The sequence below is a fragment of the Atractosteus spatula genome, chromosome 1 (genome assembly GCF_055471065.1).
Source record: "Atractosteus spatula isolate fAtrSpa1 chromosome 1, fAtrSpa1.hap1, whole genome shotgun sequence".
Lineage (NCBI taxonomy): Eukaryota > Metazoa > Chordata > Actinopteri > Semionotiformes > Lepisosteidae > Atractosteus > Atractosteus spatula.
In genome coordinates this window covers 44,262,227-44,283,783 of record NC_142706.1, presented here as the reverse complement: position 1 = coordinate 44,283,783, position 21,557 = coordinate 44,262,227, and the positions used below count along the sequence as shown (strand labels likewise).

Here is a 21,557-nt window from a genome sequence, read left to right as displayed (position 1 = left end):
TTTCTTTCTCCAACCCTTACGTTAGATTTTTCACTGCCTTTGTTTGGTCACATGCTGATCAGAGCGAAGAATAAGATTAATAGCTCTTGAAAAGGGAAAAAACTCTGCCTTTCAGCATTAAAATTCTGTCTAAAAGGAGAGAGCATATTAGTCTCCCTTGAACTCCTTGTCATTTTCAGGTTTTACAAAGGCATATATGACTTCAACCTCCACTGTGTACTAAGCCCACTATGTCTAGCATGGAGAGCATCCATTTGTGAGTCACTTTATATCACATGCTCCATATCTTTTCAGATATGTCCTGTTTTTAGGACGTAAAAGCATTACAAAGTTACGGAGTTTCTCATTAGATGGTATTGGCTTCCATTTAAAGTTGCAAAGTGCATGGAAAATGAGAAGATGAGAGTGGTGATTAAATGCAAGGACTCACAGGCTGATTACAGCCATTGAATACTTGCACCACTGAACAGGCTGCCTTGGTTATCTGTACAACTGGACAAATTAGTGTTGCAGATATTACAAAAGTCATTGAGAACATTGCACACCTCTTTGGGAAAATCATCCATAAATGCGCAGTAAAACAAAGCTAGCTTGTGTTGGATCCCATGGGTGCGGAAGATCTGACATGTGCAGTGTGACAGTGTGAAAAGAAATGCATGCAGTGCATATCCAGTTCCAGCTGGTGGGTGTTTTGCCTGGGCTGGGAGCAGGTCATATCCCACCCATTGGCAGGGGTGACCAGAGCCTTCATGCACTCTTCAGGGACCTTTCATCAGCTCTGTGCAAACGAGGTCGGGCTGTCTCTATATTGGACAGGCTGCCTTTCAATCAGGCAGCCAGTCCACCAGTCAAACATCTAATTCAGCATAGCAGTTCAGGCTGTTCAAGACCTCTCTTGCTGGTCTCATTGCCTGTTTGTCTACAGTTCTCATCCTGCGAACTGCAGCCTTTTCTCACTCCTTAGCCTCCACCTTCCTGCGCATTTCCCTTCTCGCTGTCTCACTGCCATCTCATCTCTCCGCGTTCTCCCGAAGATCCCAGAGGTCTTGCACTTGGGTCTCGACATGCGTGGCTTAACTCCAGCTGCAGCATAACGGCGGATCCCTGCTTTCTTCTCCTCCTTCAGGAGGGATTTTGCGCCATGTTTCTGATCAAACACAGTTTCTGTGATCCATTCCATTTTGAATGGGAAACCACTGACCTCTAATGAGATGTCAGTTCAACAAAGCAATTTCACATCTCCCTGCCTGGTGGGATTTAACCCGTGGATATGTCCTTTAATATACTTACAAATCTGTATACTCTGCATAATCCCCCAGTCAGAGGATGTGTGGTCTGTATTTTAAAATATTTGCTTGGATTCCTTTAAGTGTCCCTGACAGTGGGCACTAGTGTACAGTAAGCCATTTTCTTACTCTGAGCAAAAACAAATGCCATAAAAGCTGTTCAGACGGACAGAGAAATTTGTACAGGACCAGTGTAACCTTTTGTGTGCTGTTAACTATGCCCATTTGTGAGACATCGATACTGCAACTATGCAGAGTGTAAGCTGAGAGCGACGTTATCATGACTAAAGTTGTATAACTCAGAGTGAAGGTAATCTAAGATCTACATGATCATGTGCTGTGTTCTCAGTGTGCTGTAATCACTGTGCTTTGTGCAAGATTGATTTAACATTCTGTTCATTCTCGTTCTTTTCAGATGCCTTGCTGTTGCTGATGGGTGTGAGCCGGCTGGATGTTCTTTACAGAAAGCTTCTCCTCACCAAAATGTTCATCCAGGGTTGGGGAAAGCCTGATGATTTAAAAAGGTAATATGCCATATACGGTACTTCAGTTTTGTGGTCTTTTTAGAATACCTTTTGTGCTCAGTTTATTTTTGGTGTTTGTGGTTTTATGGGGTGGAGACCTACAGTATGAAACTCTTAACTTTCCTGTTCCTGTTTGAGCAGAGTCTTTGGTTGGAAGGCAGAGAGATGAAAAACCGCTCTCCTATTCAACATACCTCAGAGTTCTTGCAGTCATCTTATGCACTGTAGTTTACCTCAAATTTTGGCAAGCATCAACAACATGTAGTTTTAAGCCATGAAGGACAGGACCTAATCCAAGAGAGAGACAGAAAAAAAACATTCAAGGATAAATATGTTTTTCTGTGAAGCCGGTTATCTAAAATGCATGTGACTCACTAAAGCAATTTACTGATTTATGATTGTGTCAGTGAATGTACTTCTGTTTATAACAAAGGTCCAGATTAACCAAAAATCAGCATTTTGGCCCTGTATCAGAAAAGCAGAAAAATGTCAGCATTCTTGATATAAGGCGTTGGGCCTGGTACTTTTTATGCAACCTGATACCCTTAAAACCAGTAAGGAAAGTCCAGTAAAAGACAAATGAGCTGCGACAGAGCTTCTCCTTCAATTTCTTATGTTTACTGAAATTTTACCGTGTTTGAGAGAGTGTCTCCAAGCAGACTCACAGGAAGGCCAAGGGTCCTCCTGAGTTCAAAACATGGATCCCACAGCAAGTGAATGAAAATGTTTGAGAGACTACAGCTGAGCAGATGCCCAGAGAAGCTTGTCAAAAATTAGTTGGGTAAAACTCAACCATCCAGACCTCTACAGCTCTCTTAAATTTTTTTTTTGAAGCACAATGGAGTGGCCTTCCACAAGACACACGAGTTGATGAGTCAACAAATGTGATATCTTTTTTTGTGATTTTCTTCTCATTTCCAGTAATATTTCTATTTTTAAAGGTTTCATTCAGATATTTTTTTTATAAGTTATTCGTAAAGCGGTAATCTCTTTTCAACGTGGTATTCCTTGACTTTCATGTTTGTTGCAGAATATTTGAATTCCGGAAGCTTATTGGTGACAGAGAGAAGTGTAAGAATTTGGTTCCAAAGGACTATCCAGTGTTCATAGACAAGGTAAGTTTGTGAATCCATTTTTGAAGTTGCAAAACCTTTTGTTTTTTTTGTTATTGTCTCTATTTGTCAGTGGCCTTCTTTTGAATGTGCTAACACTTGCTTATGTGTAAACTAAAGAAGACAACTGAAAAACATAGTTGAAGGTTTCTCTCAGTTTACTTAAGAAAACCAAATTCAAGTTTATCTCAACAATGTAGTCAGACATGTCAACAGTAGCCAGTTGGGGATTCTGTTCTATAATGACAAACACTGTGAAGCTTAGAGCTGATATTTTAAAGAATATATTTCAGGTCTTTAGTGTAGATATTTAAGACATGATTCTGAATATATAATTCATTGAAATGTTCTCAGAACATTCATTTAAATATGTATAGAATCCACTGCAAGACAGTGATTAAAGCAACATTAGTAAACATACTTGAAGGCAAGTTGGTTTCGTTTTCAGTTAAAATTTGCTGCAGATAAACAGAAAGCAAATTGCTGCACTCTCAGAAATCAAGGGACATGCACCCTCTTCAGTTGGGACACATTTTCCTGGCACTTTTCCCACTACAGTTCGAAATGGTAAGAGCTGTATAGAGGCCAGTTTTGCCCCAAGCTATCCAGGCGGTGCTTAGTCATTTCGAGAAAGAGAATGTGTGGCACTTTCTGGATCTGAGCTGGTGAACCCCATATTGTGGGGTTTCTCATGCACGAGGATTTGAAAAAAATGAATATAAAAACATTTACGGAAAACGAGGTTTTGTCACTGTGCTGCCCTTTAATGCAACAGTGCTTGCTAAAATAATTAACTTTCTTTTATAGAACGCAGTCATCTCAAAGCACCTTTTCAATATATAAAATGCATATATTACACTAGAATATATAAAATGGCAAAGCTGTGTATAAAAACAAAACAAACAGGGGAGATAAAACAATAACAGGTTTTCAAGCTCGATTTAAAACTTCTTAATGCAAACATGGACGCAAGTGGCTACTGTCTAAGAAACTTGATTTAAAAGAAGCATCTCACTTCATCGTTTTACATCACCAAAACCACTAAACCTTTACAGAAAACCTTTTATCCATTGAAAAAGGTTCAACTAGAGCTTCACAAAACCATTTTCAGAACCGAAAAAAAAACCCGTTCATTTAATAAACCTAGCCCGTGCATGGCGTAGTCGCAAGCATCCATGGTGTAAATCGATATTTACTTCTGATTCATGCGTCATATTTAATTGTTTTTTACCAACAAAACCACAAAACCTGTTATCAATCGAAAAAGGACAACTGGAGCTTTAAAAAAAAACAAGACAATCAATCACAAAGTCACTTTTTAATCTGATGATGCACTTCCAAAGTGCATTGATAAGGTAATCAATAAGCCAGCAAAACAAGACCACAAAAGCAAAAACCAGCAAAAAATACATACATACCATGTTTTTACCCTATTCTGAAGCACGATATATATCCACAAAAGGCTTAACTAACCCAACTCCAGACCTGGAGGACACTGAACATTATTGACTTTGGAATAGATATTTGAAGCAGGACCGCCAGAAATAAGGCGATCTGATTGGTAAAAAATGCTGTCATTCATTGTATTTTCAGCCATTCAGAGCCTTTAGGGAGTGAGACTCGCTCTAGAAGCCTCTGGCTGCATTCCACCTGCCCTCTAGCTGTCAATCATTGACTCAGAAGGGGTAATCAATCAGTTTCTTATCATCGTTCAGGTGGGTAGCTTTGTCAGCATGTGTAGGCAGCAAAGGAACAAGTAATAGGTTTATTCCATGCTGAAAAAAGAAGAAAGAAAACACAAAGTTTCGGCCGTGGAGCCTTCAGTTTCTTATCAGTGCTCCTTTTTTTCACACCAGAAGGCAACTCTGAGGTTTTTTTTTCCAGTGCCTAACAGCAGAAAAAGTTTTTTGATAGCAATTTCAATGGTTTTTATTGTTATTGCTTTCAATATTTTTTATGATTTATTTATTATATGTGAGAAATTTCATTCCAGGTCCAGTCTTCAAAAAACATGTAGAATTTTTTTTCAAATTGATCAATTTGTCCCAGATTTTTTCCAAGCTAGTGGACACTTAGGACAAGGTTTACAAATCATTTCAAGCTACCTGACAGGCCTAGAATGGAAATTCTTAACTCTGAAGACCAAAACAAAATTCCCACCTGCTGTTTTTGGGGTTTTTTTTCCATATGTTTGTCTGCTGAGTGGACATATTAAGAAATAAAATAAATTTGACCTGTACCAGGCTCCTGCTATGTTCTGTTGCAGAGATATAACAAAATGTTTAAGGGGAGGATATTCCAGGCGGACATTGGCTAAAAGGGTCTTCAGCAGTAACTGTCGGTGTATATGAGTCCTTGGTTTCTTTTCCAGTGAAGTGCCATAGCTTAAAGGCATAACGTCAGAAAGCCCTGTTACCCTCAGAGTGTAGATAAACAGTGGGAAGACACAATTAACCAGACTCGGTGTGGAGGGGAGGGCGTGGAATAACATACAACAGATAACATAGCGACTTTACTACTGCGAGGCCACGCCATCCTGTGCCTTAAACTAAAGGCAAGCAAGGCGATTCTGAAGTTCAGTCTATGAACCTACAGTTTGGGGTTAGTGCAAGTGCAAAACCTAATAGTGCAAGGAATTTAAGACACGAGTGATGTGACCACCTTGGCAAGATTCACACAGTGATTCACACAGTGTACACAATCGGTGAAAGAACAACAAAACACAAGAACCATTTGTCTGCTACCGAGACAGATAACACAGGTAACAACCTAGTCATATCTTTAAGATTGAAAACGAACAAATTTGCAATATCATGCACGTGACATTCAAAATCTGTGTTCAGACTTCACCCCCAGATTCTTCCTTTTGAAATCAAAGTTTCCATCCCGCCTGCTGACACTGTTACTGCATTTGGTTTACGGAAATAATGAGAGGAACCCAATAACATCCTTAGTTCTACCACAGGTATGGTGCAAAGAATTGTCATTCAAGCTTTTATATTAGAAATGCAATCGGAGAGTCCTGAAAGCCCTCTCAGAATCAGGTTAAGTGTGGACATCCTTTTCAGTATTATCTGTAAGGTAGGCCATGTAATATAAGTATTTGATCAGGAAGAAGCATGACTCCTAAGCAGTTGAGGATGTAACCTAACCAAACCAAGAAATTAACCACTAAGAGAAAAACAATGTGAACACTAATCTAGGTAAGATTTAAACCCCTCAAGAGCAGTACAAGAGAAGCCAAACAAGCTCTCTAACCAAATAAATGGTAAGTCATTATTTCTGTATCAAATGCAGAGCTATGAATTTTAAGAGAATTGAGATAGTGCAGTCGAACCCGATTTGACAAAGAGACCATTAGTATCATAAACAAGAGCAGCTTCAGTGCTGTATTATTGTCAAAAGCCAGACAGAAAAGGTCTACTTACAGCGAAATGACTAGTTGCTCTGCTGTGACTACCGCATGTTCAAATATTTTCGCAAGAAAAGGCAGGTTTGATGTGGACTGAAAAATATCCAAAGCCATGTTAGTTTTTTGGAACATTGGCATGAGGAATATTAAAAGCTTCTGGGACCAGACCAGGACTCAGGGAGTCCTTTACAATATTTCATTAATCACCCAGGGGTAAATGGCAGACAAAAGAGCAATGAAATAAAGAAATGGAATGCAGTGCAGGAAACAGGGGATGGGTTTCATATGTGATATCAAATCAGTTAGACGTGGGAGTTGGAGAATGGAGGAAAACTAGAAAAACACACAAACAAGCTGTCAACACAGGCAAGAAAGTGAAGCTGGATGTTTTCATTCTTACTTTGTAGAAAAACCTAAAAAAGGCTTTCAACAAATGAGATGAAATAGGTAATACAAAAGACCGTTATTCTATAGCAGCGGGTAGTAGAAAACTATATAGAGATTTTTTGATTATTCTCAATGATATGATAAAAATAGCCAGATTTAGCTGTTGCCATAGCACCCCGATTTTCAACCAAGTTCTTCTACTTGAAGACTTGAAATTGTGCTTTTAAACCACTGACTTTCCACCTGCAGTGAAGCTGGCCAGTATATCATGGAGCACAGTGACCACAGAAGACACTTTTCACTGGGGCCACAGTATCACAGGGATGTATTGTATTAAGCAGCTATTGAGCAGGTGAACCTTTTCTTCCAAAGTACAGGAGGGAGGGAAACAAGGAAGTGGAGAAAGAAGACAACTGGAGGACCTAGCATGGTCAACTGGCCACCAGTGAAAACTTACACTTTTATGGTCAAGCGAAGGACAGGAAAGTCCAGGTCAACAATAAGAGCAATGTGATTAGAAAGACATAATTCAGGATGAGTCAGCTGTAAAAAAAATATATTAGTGATAAATCCAAAATAAGACCTTTATAAGCTGCTTCGTGGGCAATTGCTGTAGGACCAAAACAATCCAAAAATGTTAGAAATTGTGCTGCTTGATTAAGATGTCGAGAGTGCAATGTCTAGTCTAAACCTAGAAAACCAATGTTAAGCTTAGGAGGTCTGTATATTGAAATAACGACCCCATTGTTATTGAGCAGAAGCTTTTAAAACACAACACTCACATGATGAATACTCAGGTATAGTAATGGAAGTGAGAATGAGGACCATGATCAGACCATCTGTGCCTCTGACAGTTTAGAAACATTTCTCAAAGAATGTTTGTCTACGAGATGCAGTCTGATTTAACGGAAGGCTTTCTCTTTGCTTGTGCCAGGAATTTAGTTAACAAAGTCTAGATTCCTATCAGTTATAAAGTCACGTAGTAACAGTGCCTTATTATTTAACAAGCACATACAGTGTCCCCCAGAATTATTGGCACCCTTGGTAACGATGAGCAAAAAGCTATGGAAAATTTGTCTTTGTTGTTTATCAGCTTGATCTTACACTGAAAATATGAGAGAAATCTAACTTCTCGGTGAGGTGAAATTATTCAAACAAACAAAAAAACTCCTGATAAAAAAATAAACATGTTACAATTATTGGCAACCTTGCATTTAGTACTTTGTGCACCCTCCCTTTGCCAGGATAACAGCACTGAGTCTTATAATGCTGGATGAGGTGGGAGAAGACATATAAAGGGATCTGAGACCATTCCTCCATACAAAATCTCTCCAGATCCTTCAGAGTCCTTGGTCCTCGCTTGTGGACTCACCTCTTCAGCTCACCCCACAGGTTTTCAGTGGGGTTTAGGTCAGGGACTGGGATCGCCACTGCAAAAGCTTGATTCTGTGGTCAGTGAACCATTTCTGTGTGGATTTGGAGGTAAGCTTTGGATCATTGTCCTGCTGAAAGATCCAACCACGACCCAGTCTTGGCCTCCTGGCAGAGGCAGCCAGATGTTGATCTAAAATCTCCAGGAATTTTAGATCCTTGAAAATGTCCATGATGCCATTTATCCTAACAAGATTCCCAGGGCCTTTGGAAGAAAACAGCTCCACAACATCACAGATCCACCACCATACTTCACAGTGCAGATTAGGTTCTTTTCCACATGACCTTGACTCTTTTTATACCAAATCCATCTCTGGTATTTGTTGCCAAAAAGCTCTATTTCTGTCTCATCTGACCATAGAACCCAGTTCTAATCAAAGTTCCAGTGATGTGTAGTGAACTCCAGGCGCTTATGTTTGTGGTTTGATGACAGCAGAGGCTTTCTTCTGGCAAGCCTTCCAAATAGTGTGTTGGCATGGAGGTGGAGTCTAATTGTAGTCTTGGAGACTTGGTGACCCCAGGATGCAATCAACTCCTGCAATTGTCCAACTGTGATTCGTGAAAGTTTTGCCGTCTCGAACCATCCTCCTCACTGTGCATGGGGGCAAAATACACTTGCGTCCTCTTCCAGGCAGGTTCATCACAACTCCAGTTGTTTGAAACGTCTTAATTATTGCCCTGATAGTGGAGATGGGTATTTTCAGGTGTGAAGCTATTTTTTATAGCCATTGCCTGATTTATGAAGGTCAGCAACCTTTTGTCTCATTTTATTTGTGTATTCTCTGATCTTCCCCATGTTGGCCTGCGTGTCACCTTGTATTTATACCCCAGTGAAACAGGAAGTCATGGATGACCACTTAAGAATTCCTAAAGACTCAGGTGTGCTTAAAAAATGTAAAATATGAATAGGAATATATGTCAATTAGAATTTGTTCATAGGAATTTCTAGGGTAGCCAATACTTGTGATGTGTTTTTTGTTTTTTTAGAAAAATGTTTATTTTTATAAGGATTTTTTTTTCTTTGAATAATTTTACCTCACTGAAAGGTTAGATTTCTCTCATATTGTCAGTGTAAGATCAAGCTGATAAACTACAAAGACATTTTTTCATTTTACTTATCTTTACCAAGGGTGCCAAGACTTCTGGAGGGCACTGTATTAATCAAGGATAATCAAGATGACCTAACTGAGGCAGATTGTTTGGAGCAGCAAGGGGAAGGTTCAAGTAAATTGATTTAATCAGAGTGCCAGAGTGAGATATGTTAGGACTCCACGGAGTAACAGATTTCAAAGAGGTTGGGATAAAACAGCTTCCAGAGCTATGATGTGTAAATCTGACTCTGTGCAAAAGCTCAAGCTGTCATCGCTACTCATAAGCAAAGCTGTCTTTCCATAACCCTGCTAGACTAAATAAAATACTTTAGCAACATCACAATTTAAATATAATGTGCAGCAAAGGGATAGGATATATTCTTAGAACTTTTCAGGGACAGGTGGGCAACGTGTTTCCTTTTTTCTGCAGGTTGAAGAGCAGGCTGACTGTAAAATCCTAAATGGGCATTTCGTATCTCCTTTGGAGCACTTTGTCCCAGGCATCATGCCAGAGGAGTCTGTGAAAGCCAGGTAGGTCTCTTCCCTTTTATTTTCAGAAAAAAATCAAATAAAATGTGAATTATCGAACAATCGGACCTGCTATTTTTTGTCACGGTACCTGCGCAGTATTGTGCAAATATTTCTCCTTCATTTTCTTTTAATTAGCACTTGATCATTGTTAGGGAACAGCGAGACCTGGACTGCTGTTAACATGCAGTCAAGCTGCTGCTTCTAAACAGATGCTGTGAACATTTGTCCATTGTCGGAGTAAAATTAAACAGGAGAAAAACTGGACCTTGTTTTCACAGCAAGGCTACGGAAAATATTGTTTGGTAATATAAGCCCATGGAGGGGCATATTTCATGCCAGCAAAAGGGGAGCTTTACTAAGACAAATACACCTTTTCTAACTAATAATGAAGGCAATATATGTATTTTATAGCAGGAGTAGGTTGAAAGAAACTCACAAGGTGCAATTTGGAGAGCTAAAATGATAGAGTATAAGTCTGAAAGATACAGTATAATAAAATAGTGAACTGAGCATTTGAATAGTCAGTGGTGCATAGATTTGAAGTCTAAGACTACTACCCTTTGGAATAATTTGATGGTGTACGTTGAACAGTAGCTGTATTACTTTAATTCTTAAAGAAACGAAAAGATGTCCGGCAGACTGTTTTCCCACAGGTGATGATCACTCTGGGCTGTGCATTATCATACCCAAGCTGCTCAAAACAAAGCATTAATGCAATAATACATTTTCAAAAATAAATGATCTTACAGTCTCAAACAGGAGTTTAAATTCACCACCACTGGTTTTAATTTGACCAAAGAAGTTGGTCCCTAGCAAGAATTTTATAGTGTTTCTTAACCACTGACATGCAAAACGTACTTCCTTCAGATGATGTGGTCTCTGACAGTTCCTTTGAAATGACATATGTCCTCCACAGGAGACTTCAGGACCATGTACTTTCTTCTGCTTTGCTGTCACATGTTGTGTTCAGTGGTCTGTAGAGGTCCAGAAATATTATTTTTTATATTTGCTGCTTGGTTATTTGGTCTGAGTACATTTCTCATGATCTTTCTTGATTTGTTCTGTAAATCAATGTACCGTTGTTAAAACCATCTGCAAAATTGGGAATATTTGGATTTGCTGGGGTTCAAATGTGATTTTTAGCAGTTATTCAGTAAGGCCCCCCTCAAATCTTTCACAACATCATACTATCCATTGTGCTTTAGGTTAAAAAATGCCACACTGTAAGCTGAAAAGGTTACAAAAGGTGGCAGTCAAAAATGAGGAAGCATTTCAGCAAAGTCAGCCTTAACAAAAGTGAATACAAGGTAAAAATATACCAGTTCATTTTAGAGGAATGCACTGGATTTCTGTGAATAACTTTTTTTTGGTGTCAACTGGTGTAAAATGGTCATTATGTGAATACCGTACAGTTAAAAGTTAGGCACTCCTGTTCAAATGGCACGTTTCAATGAAACTCTTAAGTGAAAAGACGGTGACACACACCTTGCGTGGTACAAACTTAAACATGATGTCTTACGGCAGATTTTAATGCACATTTAAGATTTATTTAGAGTTTTGTAGATATTCAATAAAATAAAACAGTGAATATGGCAAATGCACAAGTTTGGGCACCCTGTCAGTCAGTACTTAGTAATGCCTCCAATGGCAGAAATCTCAGCTTCCAAACATTTCCTGTAGCCAGTTAAGAGTCTTTCTGTCCTTGGTATGGAATATTTTACTTTCCATCTCCTTGCAGAACTCTTTTAGCTCAGAAGTATTCATCTTCTCGCATGCACTGTATGTATGCAATCTCCCCACAGGATATTTTTGTCAATAATATTGTAGCGGTCTCAGATTCACGTGGGTATGTGCCCTCGCCGCTGCCGCCTCAGGTTGCCCCCCCACCGCTGGGGACTTGAACCCGGGCCTCCAGCGTCACTCAACAGGGACCAAGCCAATTGAGCCAAAGGGAAATCTCCTCTCAGCCCGACGGCTGCGGTCCCTGCTATTCACAGGGAAGGGCGGTGACGTCACTGCGCTGGTAAGCCGGCTCGCACAACCTGCAGTGGTGGCCATTTGCGTTACAATATTCAAGTCTGGGGACTGTAAAGATCATTCCAAAACCTTAATCTTTTGTTCCTGTAAGTACTTCATAGTTGATTGTGAGGTATGATTTGGATCGCTGTCTTGCTACAAAACTTCTTGGAATCTTGTTAGGATACATGGCATCATGGACTCCCATCAAATTCCTGGAGATTTTAGATCAACATCTGGCTGCCTCTGCCAGGATGATAAGACTGGGTCATGGTTGGATCTTTCAGCAGGACAATGATCCAAAGCATACCTCCAATTCCACACAGAAATGGTTCACTGACCACAGAATCAAGCTTTTGCAGTGGCGATCCCAGTCCCTGACCTAAACCCCACTGAAAACCCATGGGGTGATCTGAAGAGGAGTCCACAAGCAAGGACCAAGGACTCTGAAGGATCTGGAGAGATTCTGTATGGAGGAATGGTCTCAGATCTCTTTATATGTGTTCTCCCACCTCATCCAGTATTATAAGAGAAGACTCAGTGCTGTTATCTTGGCAAAGGAAGGGTGCACAAAGTACTAAATGCAGGGTTGCCAATAATTGTGACACGTTTATTTTTTTATTTTATTTTTTTATAAGGAGTTTTTTTCTTGTTTGAATAATTTTACCTCACCGAGAAGTTAGATTTCTCTCATATTTTCAGTGTAAGATCAAGCTTATAAATAACAAAGATATTTTTCCATAGCTTTTTGCTCATCGTTACCAATAAATCTGGGGGACACTGTATGTGGTTGTTAAATAATAAGGCACTGTTACTGTTACTGTTGACTTTAGAACTGATAGGAATCTAGACTTTGTTAACTAAATTCCTGGCACAAGCAAAGAGGAAGCCTTCCGTTAAATCAGACTGCATCTCGTAGACAAACATTCTTTGAGAAATGTTTCTAAACTGTCGGAGGCACAGATGGTCTGATCATGATCCTCATTCTCATTTCCATTACTATACCTGAGTATTCATCATGTGAGTGTTGTGTTTTAAAAGTTTCTGCTCAATAACCATGGGGTCGTTATTTCAATATATAGACCTCCTAAGCTTCAGTTTCTTCACTGACTTTGGGACGTTACCTTCTAAGATTTGTTGATATTTAGTTAAATCCATTCTTCCTGTTGCACAACAATTCCAGTGCCACTGGCTGCCACAGAACTCAAAAACATAATAGGTCTGTAATAGATTCATGGTTGACAAAGTGTTCTTTCTTTCAAACAGTTCGCACTTTTTTTCCTCTAAATCTTCTGTTTATCTTCCGTGGTTGTGGCCAAAACGTCCAATTTTCATTTCATCAGTCCACAGCACTTTGTTCCAAAAAGTATGCAGCTTGTCAAGTTTTTGTTTGGCATACTTTAGACTTTGCCTTTCGTGATGAGCTCGTAGGAAACGTTTCCAACAACAGCTGCCATGCAGATCATTTTTGTGTAAGCAATGCTGTACTGCGGACCTGTGGAAAACGACTCCAGTGTCAGATAAACTTTCCTGTGGGTTCTGCTTTGCAGATCTGGGCCTGTTTGGAGGAGTTCCACCAGAGATATTTCCGGGTCTTCCAGTTCTTGCCTAAACTTCCACAGTTCCCTTCAACATTCATTAATAATGTTTCTGACAGTTTAAATTACAAGCTGGAAGCATGTACAGACCTTTTTATAGCCTTCTCCTACTTCGTAAGAGTGAATTAGTAGGGTATTAGTAGTAGTAGGGTCAGAGTATTGGATCAGCCCTGGAATTGACTTCATCTGACCTGATTTAAGGCCTGATGAAAAACATAAATTAAAAGTAGTAATGAATTACGTGAAGGGTTCCCAAAATTTTGCATGCCACATTCACTTTTTTATTTTTGTTTCAATCTGTAATTTTGCATTAATATATTGTGCAGAAAAATGGTGGGTTTAACTTTGTACCATATAGAGGTTGTCACCTTCTGTTCACTTAGAGATTCACTGAATCATACAGTTTCACCAGGGATGCCTAAACCTTTTGCACACAACTGGAGCTTTCGAAAAGGAAAAAAAATGTTTTAGCCAAGCATTTAAAAGCTAATCTCCGTGTGTAGTTGCTACTAAACACAATGTTAGAACCAGAATACTGTACGTGTAAGATAAATCAGGTGTTTATTAGAAAAATATGTGTATAAATGAACACTGTCACTATTTTAAGTTTGTTTTTTTAAACCTGTGAAAAAAAAGAGGGAAGTGGATAGAATATGCAAAACGAAGATTTAAGCAAGCACAAATGAGAACTTGTATTGCTTCTCTAAAATTCTGAATAACTTGCCTGTGTTTCCCGACAGCTGTATTTTTAAACACCATATGAACTGCTATGGTTATTAAACTTGGAAGCTTACAGAACATATTTTCATGTCATACACAAATTACTCTGCTTTTTGTTTCTTTTTTTAGTTTTGTGCTATAGAGTTCTTTTGGCGGAAAGCTACCAGTAGATGCACACAGCATTTTACTGACGAAAAAGCTGGGATAGTCCTTTCACACATTTTGAGTTCAAGCTTAAATCTTTAAAGATGGGTAACATTTCAACAGCTTCAGCTGTCTTTCTGTTTGGATTTTGCAGCTCGCACTAGAAGTGTGTTTAATTGTTTACGTGAAGCTGAAGTTGATTTCAAAGACTTAAAATATTGTGAACAGTTTTATTTCAATGTTTCTAGACCCTCCCTTGATACAGTGATGCACAGGCCTATTTCCTTGGTTATATTGAGACAGTATTAGTGAGATTTAAATTGGACTTGTAAAAAACGCACCCTGTAGTTTATGCAAGAAATGTCTGAACTCGGGGTCTGTCCATATACTGTTTTCTACTCCTGACTACTCAGCAGTAAAGCAAACCATGCTTGTTCTGTAATGAATTTTCTAGTCTTATCCATTTCAAAGACTTTATTTTCAAATAAAATATATATCCTTAAAAAAAGCACAAGAAAATATGAGCATTGAAACAACTTGCACTTCACTGTAGTTGTGTTATTGTCCTTTGAAATGCAGATTCTAGAGCTGTCCAGAGCTTGTTAAATCCTCTAAAACAAAGCAAATTGCTGATTTTAGAGATGGACCAGTGGGGGGTCCTAAGTCATTGGTCATTAACAATTCCAAGTCACTGGTCAAAAGATTAAGAGTGTTAACATCAGTGTCCTGGCTAAATTCCACTTTAGACTTGAACAATCTGGCCCACCTAAATTTCCTTCTTACTTCCACCGGTGAAACAATTTCTCTTTACTTGATCTGGTGTGTAATGAGGCTGTTGATACATAATGGCTGCCACACATCACCAGGGTAAGTTCTGCTCCTCAGTGGTGCCACACATCTCTTCTGCATTAAAAGCACTTTAGGGTGTTTAGAGACGACAAGCAGAATAAAAAGAACATGGAAACATAAAACTTATGCTGAGAGCAGGCATTCAGCCCATCAGCGTTTGTCATTTTTTCTATACTGAGTGATACCATCAGTATGAAGAGTACAGCATTTTCTAGTGTTGTGGCAATTTTGGCTTTTAAAAAGTGTTACCTGTTACATTCCTCCATGTTCTCATCACTAATCGTAATTTGAAGTAATTATTTGGATTGGAAGCTGTTTGGTACGACTGTTGGAGTCGCTTTTAGAGTCTTACAAAGCTGATTCCTTCATTTTAAAAAATGCGTAGCTTTTGCAGGGTGCTTGCACTACTAGTGTGGTTACACCTGCTCTGCCCCCGCAGGTCCTCAGACTCCAGTATGTGGGGAAATGCCTACAGAAATGTGAAAGATTTGTCTGAAGGAGCTTGTGCCATTGAAACTATAAGAGTTCCACTTGCTACCACAACTCCCTTCGTTTCCTCCGAGTTTGCCAAGCTGTAAAATAGAAACTGTGCTATACGGAAAATTGTCAAGTTGTTGTTTTTTTTTACCAGGGCAGAATTTGCCCTTAATTTATGGAAAGTTTTTCATTTCTATGTCCTGTATGTAATATTTCAATCAAGCTAGAGCCTAAGGAGGAGTAGAAAAAAAACAACTAAATGTTTTCACTTCAACATACTTTTGGAATATAAAATGAGTTCTGTAACAGACTGTGCACTAGGAATAAACATTTTAAATGTTTTAATGATTATTTTTCCATTTGTACAGACAGCTTTGGTCTGTATAATATGTGCACTACAGCATTTGTATTTGACTTTAAAAAAAACCTCACAATGTCAAATTCAGTACATCACCCTGCCACTGCAACCCCTATAAAAAAGTAGATCTGTATGAATGTTTTTAGGCCTTTTGTAAAATAACATTTCAACGAATTTAGTTACAAGCTTTGCTAAAGCAAAGAACAAAAAATACTGCTGTGGTATTTCTTTCTACAGTAACTAGTCAGATCACACTATAGACAAACTTATCTTCCAGAAAATACATTTAAACTTATTTTATGACCTATGTAAATTCAACTTGGTTTCCTGTTCCTTTTTTGGTCAAAGGTTCCAGTTTATACTGCCTAAAGAATGGAAGACAAAATATAAGCCAGTATGCATTCACCTTGCGGGCACGGGAGACCATGTAAGTGTGCCGAGCAAACCATTTTCAGTAACCCCTGCAAGAAATAACTTGACATAGCTCATTACAATGCCGGTATGTCTGAATGTGGTTTTCAAAGAAAGAAAGACATGAAAGTACCATGATGTATCAGTTTTGCTTCTTACCTTTTCTTTGTAGCAGTCAGACAGCACGAATATGCCAGGTTGTTGTCAGCATGTCTGGCCGTATTCTCAAAGACAATGTTTCTGCTCATTGCCATATCATGACTTCCTTCCTGCTGTCTCACTTACACTTTAAAAAAAAGTGTCTGCCACAGACACAAGACATTGGTGTCTGTTAGACATTGCTGTTAGTAAGGACTGAAATCCAAACTACTGCTCTGGACAGGCTACAGAGAGCTCTGTCCAGCTTTTTGTTAGCAATAATTCAGGCACATGGTGCTATGGCAACTGCTTGTTACCAATGAAAATCCCTCTGGTTTAAGTTTCTGTTTTTTTTACATGAACAAAAACTCCATTATCTTCCTGTTCCAAATGTAAATACCTTGAGTGCAGTAATGCACACACAATCTTGGATTGAAAAAAAAAATGTAACCAAAGCATTTGTATTTTAAAAGATGTCAGAGCCAATAAATTGGGATTTTTGCTGGTAAAACTGTAAACTAAAATATTCATTTTATTTATGGTGAAAAATAGTCCTACCTAATGTATTGCCGTGCTTTTAATAAGATCCAATAATGTAGTTTTGTCTTGTTAAGTTTATTGCCCCATCACCTGTGCCTTTTTTTTTCCAGTTTTTCTGGAGAAGACGCACGCTCATGGCCCGACCAATGATAAAAGAGACCAGCATGGCATCACTGCTGCTAGAAAACCCTTATTATATCCTTCACTTCAAACGTTTAACCCAGTAGTACACGGGAGAGAGGAGTAGTCCAGAAGCGTCTTCTCATTACTGGTACGAAACCATTCATTTCTAGGTTCCCTAATTCGCTGTGGACAATGGGACATCATCAGTGAGAGTTACCACATTTGGATAAGTTCCAGCTTTTTGCAGTGTCTGGTGAGTCATTCAGTTTAGACAGAGTTCCTCTTTGAGACAGTGGAAATGGAATTGGGCTGCTTCTAGATTACTTCACTGCACCTTATCATCACAGACATCATGCAGAGTTTTCTCTAGTAGAGGCGCTCAGAACGATTCGCTGACTGCATTGGCTGCATGAAAGTTGGAACAGTGGAAAGGTCAGGTATAAGGGACACACACTGCTTATGCTTCATTGTGCGGCCTTGGGCTTTAGGAGAAAAGAAGGTCACCAGAGAGGTTGGGTCAGAAGACCCAGCTCAAGTGGACATGTGGACAGACAGGAAAGCTGACTCCTGGTATTACAAAAACAGTGCTGTTAATGCAAGGTGAGATCTGAGGAAGCAAGGTAGACATTTCAGAACCTAAAAAAATATTGTTTTAAGTTCTTACATATATGAATACATTTTAGTAAGAATTATTTCTGATGTTATACCTCTCGGTGAAAATGAAATTGAACTAAAAATACCCCCCTTAGCACCTGTACAAATAAGCAAACAATTCTTTTCTGTTCAGTAATGTATCAGAATTCTACTTTTTTTTATGTTTTTATGTGTTGTGCAAAGACAATATATTTAAATAGCTGTCACAAAATTAAACAATTTACAATTAGTAATTTTAATATATTGCATATGCCATTTGTTTAAAATAGACAAATATGAACAAATGGTAAATTGCTTTTAAAACATTTGGAAACAAGATAATCTGACCATAGCAGATTTCTACCCTGGAAAAGATTTATTATTTACAATTGTAAATAATGCCAAAGATTAGTGAATGACATATCCAGTAAATTTATATGCTACCATACTATAGGTGTTATAGTGTGAAAATGTAACTTTTTGCTGATATACTTTGAGATCCACATTTGGATAATTATAGTTTAATAAAATTTGTTTCTAAACAGCTTTTTGTATATGTGCAGGATTTAGAGAACTTTCATATTTTCTGATACTTCCTTGACTTAAATCATACATGGCTACAGAAAACCAAAAGACCAACTGTAAGTATTTTTTTCATGAATGCAATAACACTGAATATATTTGTGGGTTAGGTTGCAAAGAGATGTCGTCCATCACTGTTTCTTAGGTCTTAGTTACAGAAATACCTATACTTATATCTCAGATTTTATGTTTCCTTTGATATCTCGTGTCGCTTTTGCAGATGTTATGAGCAGTGCTACTTTATGGTGAAGGTTACATTATGGATGCATCAGATTTGCGAGTACTTTATACTGTATTTCACTATTCACAGTGCTTAATTTGTAAATCAGGGGACTGGAACTCACTGTCAATGTGAGAGTGGATGTAGAAGCAACAGAGGTACTAGATTGCTTAACCGTGACATGCGAATATCATCAATGTATTGCACTTTCAAGCATCCACGTTGATAAAATGCAAACAAGGTTAACTTAAAAAACCTTAATGAGTAATTTCACATACCATAATCATATGCTATTAGGTCTACTCTATTTTTGAAATATCTCCTCTGTTCAAAGGGATTCAGAATCTCACTATATTAAGTACCAGTGCAATGCATTGAACGTGTTACAGCAGTAATGTCACCCTCTAAAAACCTACAGTAGGCAGTGTAGAATTCGTGCCAGAAGACCTAGTCTTTTTGCACAGCAAAGTTCGTTGCTGTCTCTAGAATGTTGAATGGCACCGTCTGCTCTGGGCTTGCATGCTACCATGATTAAATCCCAACATGGACAGAGCCTATCTACAGGTGTTACATATACAGTACCACCCTAGGTTAGCATACTGATAAAAATATATTTTATTTTAAGGATAAAAATATTTTGGGATTTTCATAACGCCACCATTTAATCACATTTAATTATTTAAAATTGATTGAGGCACTTTTTTATTCAAATTAGTAGCGTCATCTAGCATTAACCAAATTTTAGGAGCGCGCTGCTCTATCTTCTCAAGCAATTTCCTCCTCATTGTTTAATGTGTTGTTGAATGTTTGAGCATGCACCATTGTAATGCAAAGTCTGTCCTACAGCAGTCCCATTCACTTCCTGACAGTCAGTTGTGTTCAAACCCATAAGTGAGTTTATGAGTTCTAGCCTCTTTGTAAGCTGTGCAGAAAACTATCAGTGGATACTTCATTACTGTATGTGGATTGTTCATTAACGATGGTCTGCACTCAAGTGTCCCATTTCTCCAAAATGTGGCTAAATCCACTTTGGTTCTAGCATGTTCTACAACCTTTTTCTTGCCCCCCCCCCCCCTGCTTTGCTTAGCATGTGGAGGAGATCACAATGCATTTTACCTACGTTTTTTTTAGCCATTTTCATGCCTGACATTATCTCTGGACCCAGGGAGCCATGGGAGTTTGTATTGATAAAATCTAAATTGTTCAGTAGTGCAGACAGAGACAAAAAAAAAACTCGTTTCCCAGTTTAACATACTCTCCTCTTTTCTCTTGACAAATCACCTGGCGTATCCCACTCCTCATTTTCTACTGCCAAGCTTTTAACCAGTTCCTTGCAGGGCACACACCTGTCACACACCTGCTCTGCACACTCACACCAAGGCCAGCTTTCCCAGAAGCCACTTAACCTACCAGCATGTCTTTGAACTGTGGGAGGAAACCAGTAATGTTAGCCACTGCGCCATCCATGGTAATTTTTTCTTGTGACAAGGAGGTGCTGGTGCTTTGCTCAGAGAGTTCAGCTGAGGCCAGCCCAGCTAAAGGCTCGCAGTGACTTCAGCAAGAGATGCACCACTTTCCTTTACATGGTTACACCGCTGTTTAGTAGAGCTGCAGTGGGTTGGCAGGCCGAGACCCAAGTGCAAGGTTTCGGGGAACTCTGGGGAAACCCGGAGAGATGAGTAGAAGGAGAAATGGTGAGAGAAGGATGAGCAGGCAGGCTCAGCCCGGGAACGAGGGTTGCAGAAAGCAGACTGTGGACTGCCTGCAGAGGGGAGGGGCGGAGAAGTTCGCCTGGATTAAACAGAGAGCTGAATGCGGAGCTGTTGGTATTTCAGGGTGTTGGCTTTGGGACTCTGCTGGATCGAGGCCCGGAGAATTAATTAGAAGTGTTTCAGAGGCGTGTCAGCAGTAGCTTAACACCGACAGCTTTGAAGTCAGAGCACCAGTCTAGCAGAGAATCCTGCCTTAAACAGCCCACCTAATGGGATGATTGCCGGTGGATTGACTGCCTGACTGAAGAGTACTGTAATTGGCCTAATGGATAAGCGTCCCAACCTAGTTCACACGGGGCTGGTGGAGGGCTGAATGCACCGGTCGCCCTAGGTAAGGGCAGGACGTGAGCCGCTCCCAGCGCGGACGTGACATACAGGTACTGGGCGCAGCAAGAGCCCTGCAGGCAGGCATGTCACAAGAGCATAGCTGGTTGTGTCCCAGGTCTGAAAACAGCTGCCAAATCCATGCTGGGTGGGTGTATTATAAAACAAAAAATCCTCTCTCAAGCATTGAAACTGTGTGCTCTTATGCTTTTCTGCAAATCCTCTCTTTACTGTGTTTTCTGTGATATCCATGGTATGTTTAGAGGTATAAGCATATAGACAAATTAGAATGTCTTATATATAGTCCCCATTCATTTGTTATTTGTTTGGTAATTTATGAGAAACTCATTTGAAATTTGAGTCTTTTGAAGTCGAGCTTTACCATTTTAACACCGCAGTTGTAAACGGAGGGAAGCCTGAGATTGTTAGGGCCCGTTTTATGATCATCCAAGAGTTGATGCTGATTCTGTGTATCGGTTTAATCGGAGTGGCACTGCTACTGGAAACGGCAAGTCTTATCAGGTCTGATTCACTCGTGAAGAGTGCAGGGCCTTAGCTGGTAAGACCCGGGATAAAACATCAGGAAAGCGGGGGGGCTTGTGACAGGCTGGCCCACGCTGAAGGGTGCTAATGAGAAAGGCCCTCTGTGTGCGGGCAGGCGCTCCAGTCTGAAGAACGTGTCGGACCTGTTTGTGATGGGGGGAGCCCTGGTGCTGGAGTCGGCGGCGCTGCTGCACTGGCTGGAGAGGGAGGGCTACTGGCCCCTGGGAATGACGGGCATCTCCATGGGCGGACATGTGAGTGACATCACCGCGGGCCAGCTGCCACGAGCCGCGCGTTTGCAGCGACGGCGTTTCGGGTGGATTCCGTTGGTATCA

General features: G+C 39.6%; 2 protein-coding genes across 4 annotated transcripts in view; one reads left to right on the top strand and one right to left on the bottom strand.

Moving 5' to 3' along the window:
• Window positions 1-21,557, bottom strand: part of mfsd8 (major facilitator superfamily domain containing 8) — a 63,673-nt gene that overhangs the window by 24,462 nt on the left and 17,654 nt on the right. Inside the window, exon 2 of the mRNA XM_088928029.1 lies at window positions 2,005-2,098. Within this exon, the coding sequence (XP_088784155.1) occupies window positions 2,005-2,024 (20 nt within the window). The 5' untranslated portion in view covers window positions 2,025-2,098. The remainder of the gene's footprint in view (window positions 1-2,004; window positions 2,099-21,557) is intronic.
• abhd18 (abhydrolase domain containing 18) overlaps window positions 1-21,557 on the top strand; it is a 38,385-nt gene that overhangs the window by 4,807 nt on the left and 12,021 nt on the right. For all 3 annotated transcript variants that reach the window (XR_016093794.1, XR_016093788.1, XM_088928275.1), the window contains exons 2-8: window positions 1,702-1,810; window positions 2,841-2,925; window positions 9,674-9,774; window positions 16,285-16,363; window positions 17,136-17,222; window positions 18,397-18,422; window positions 21,338-21,476. Coding sequence is in view for 1 of the 3 variants with exons in the window: in XM_088928275.1 (XP_088784401.1) it covers window positions 1,702-1,810; window positions 2,841-2,925; window positions 9,674-9,774; window positions 16,285-16,363; window positions 17,136-17,222; window positions 18,397-18,422; window positions 21,338-21,476 (626 nt within the window). In the remaining 2 variants the exon portion in view is untranslated. The remainder of the gene's footprint in view (window positions 1-1,701; window positions 1,811-2,840; window positions 2,926-9,673; window positions 9,775-16,284; window positions 16,364-17,135; window positions 17,223-18,396; window positions 18,423-21,337; window positions 21,477-21,557) is intronic.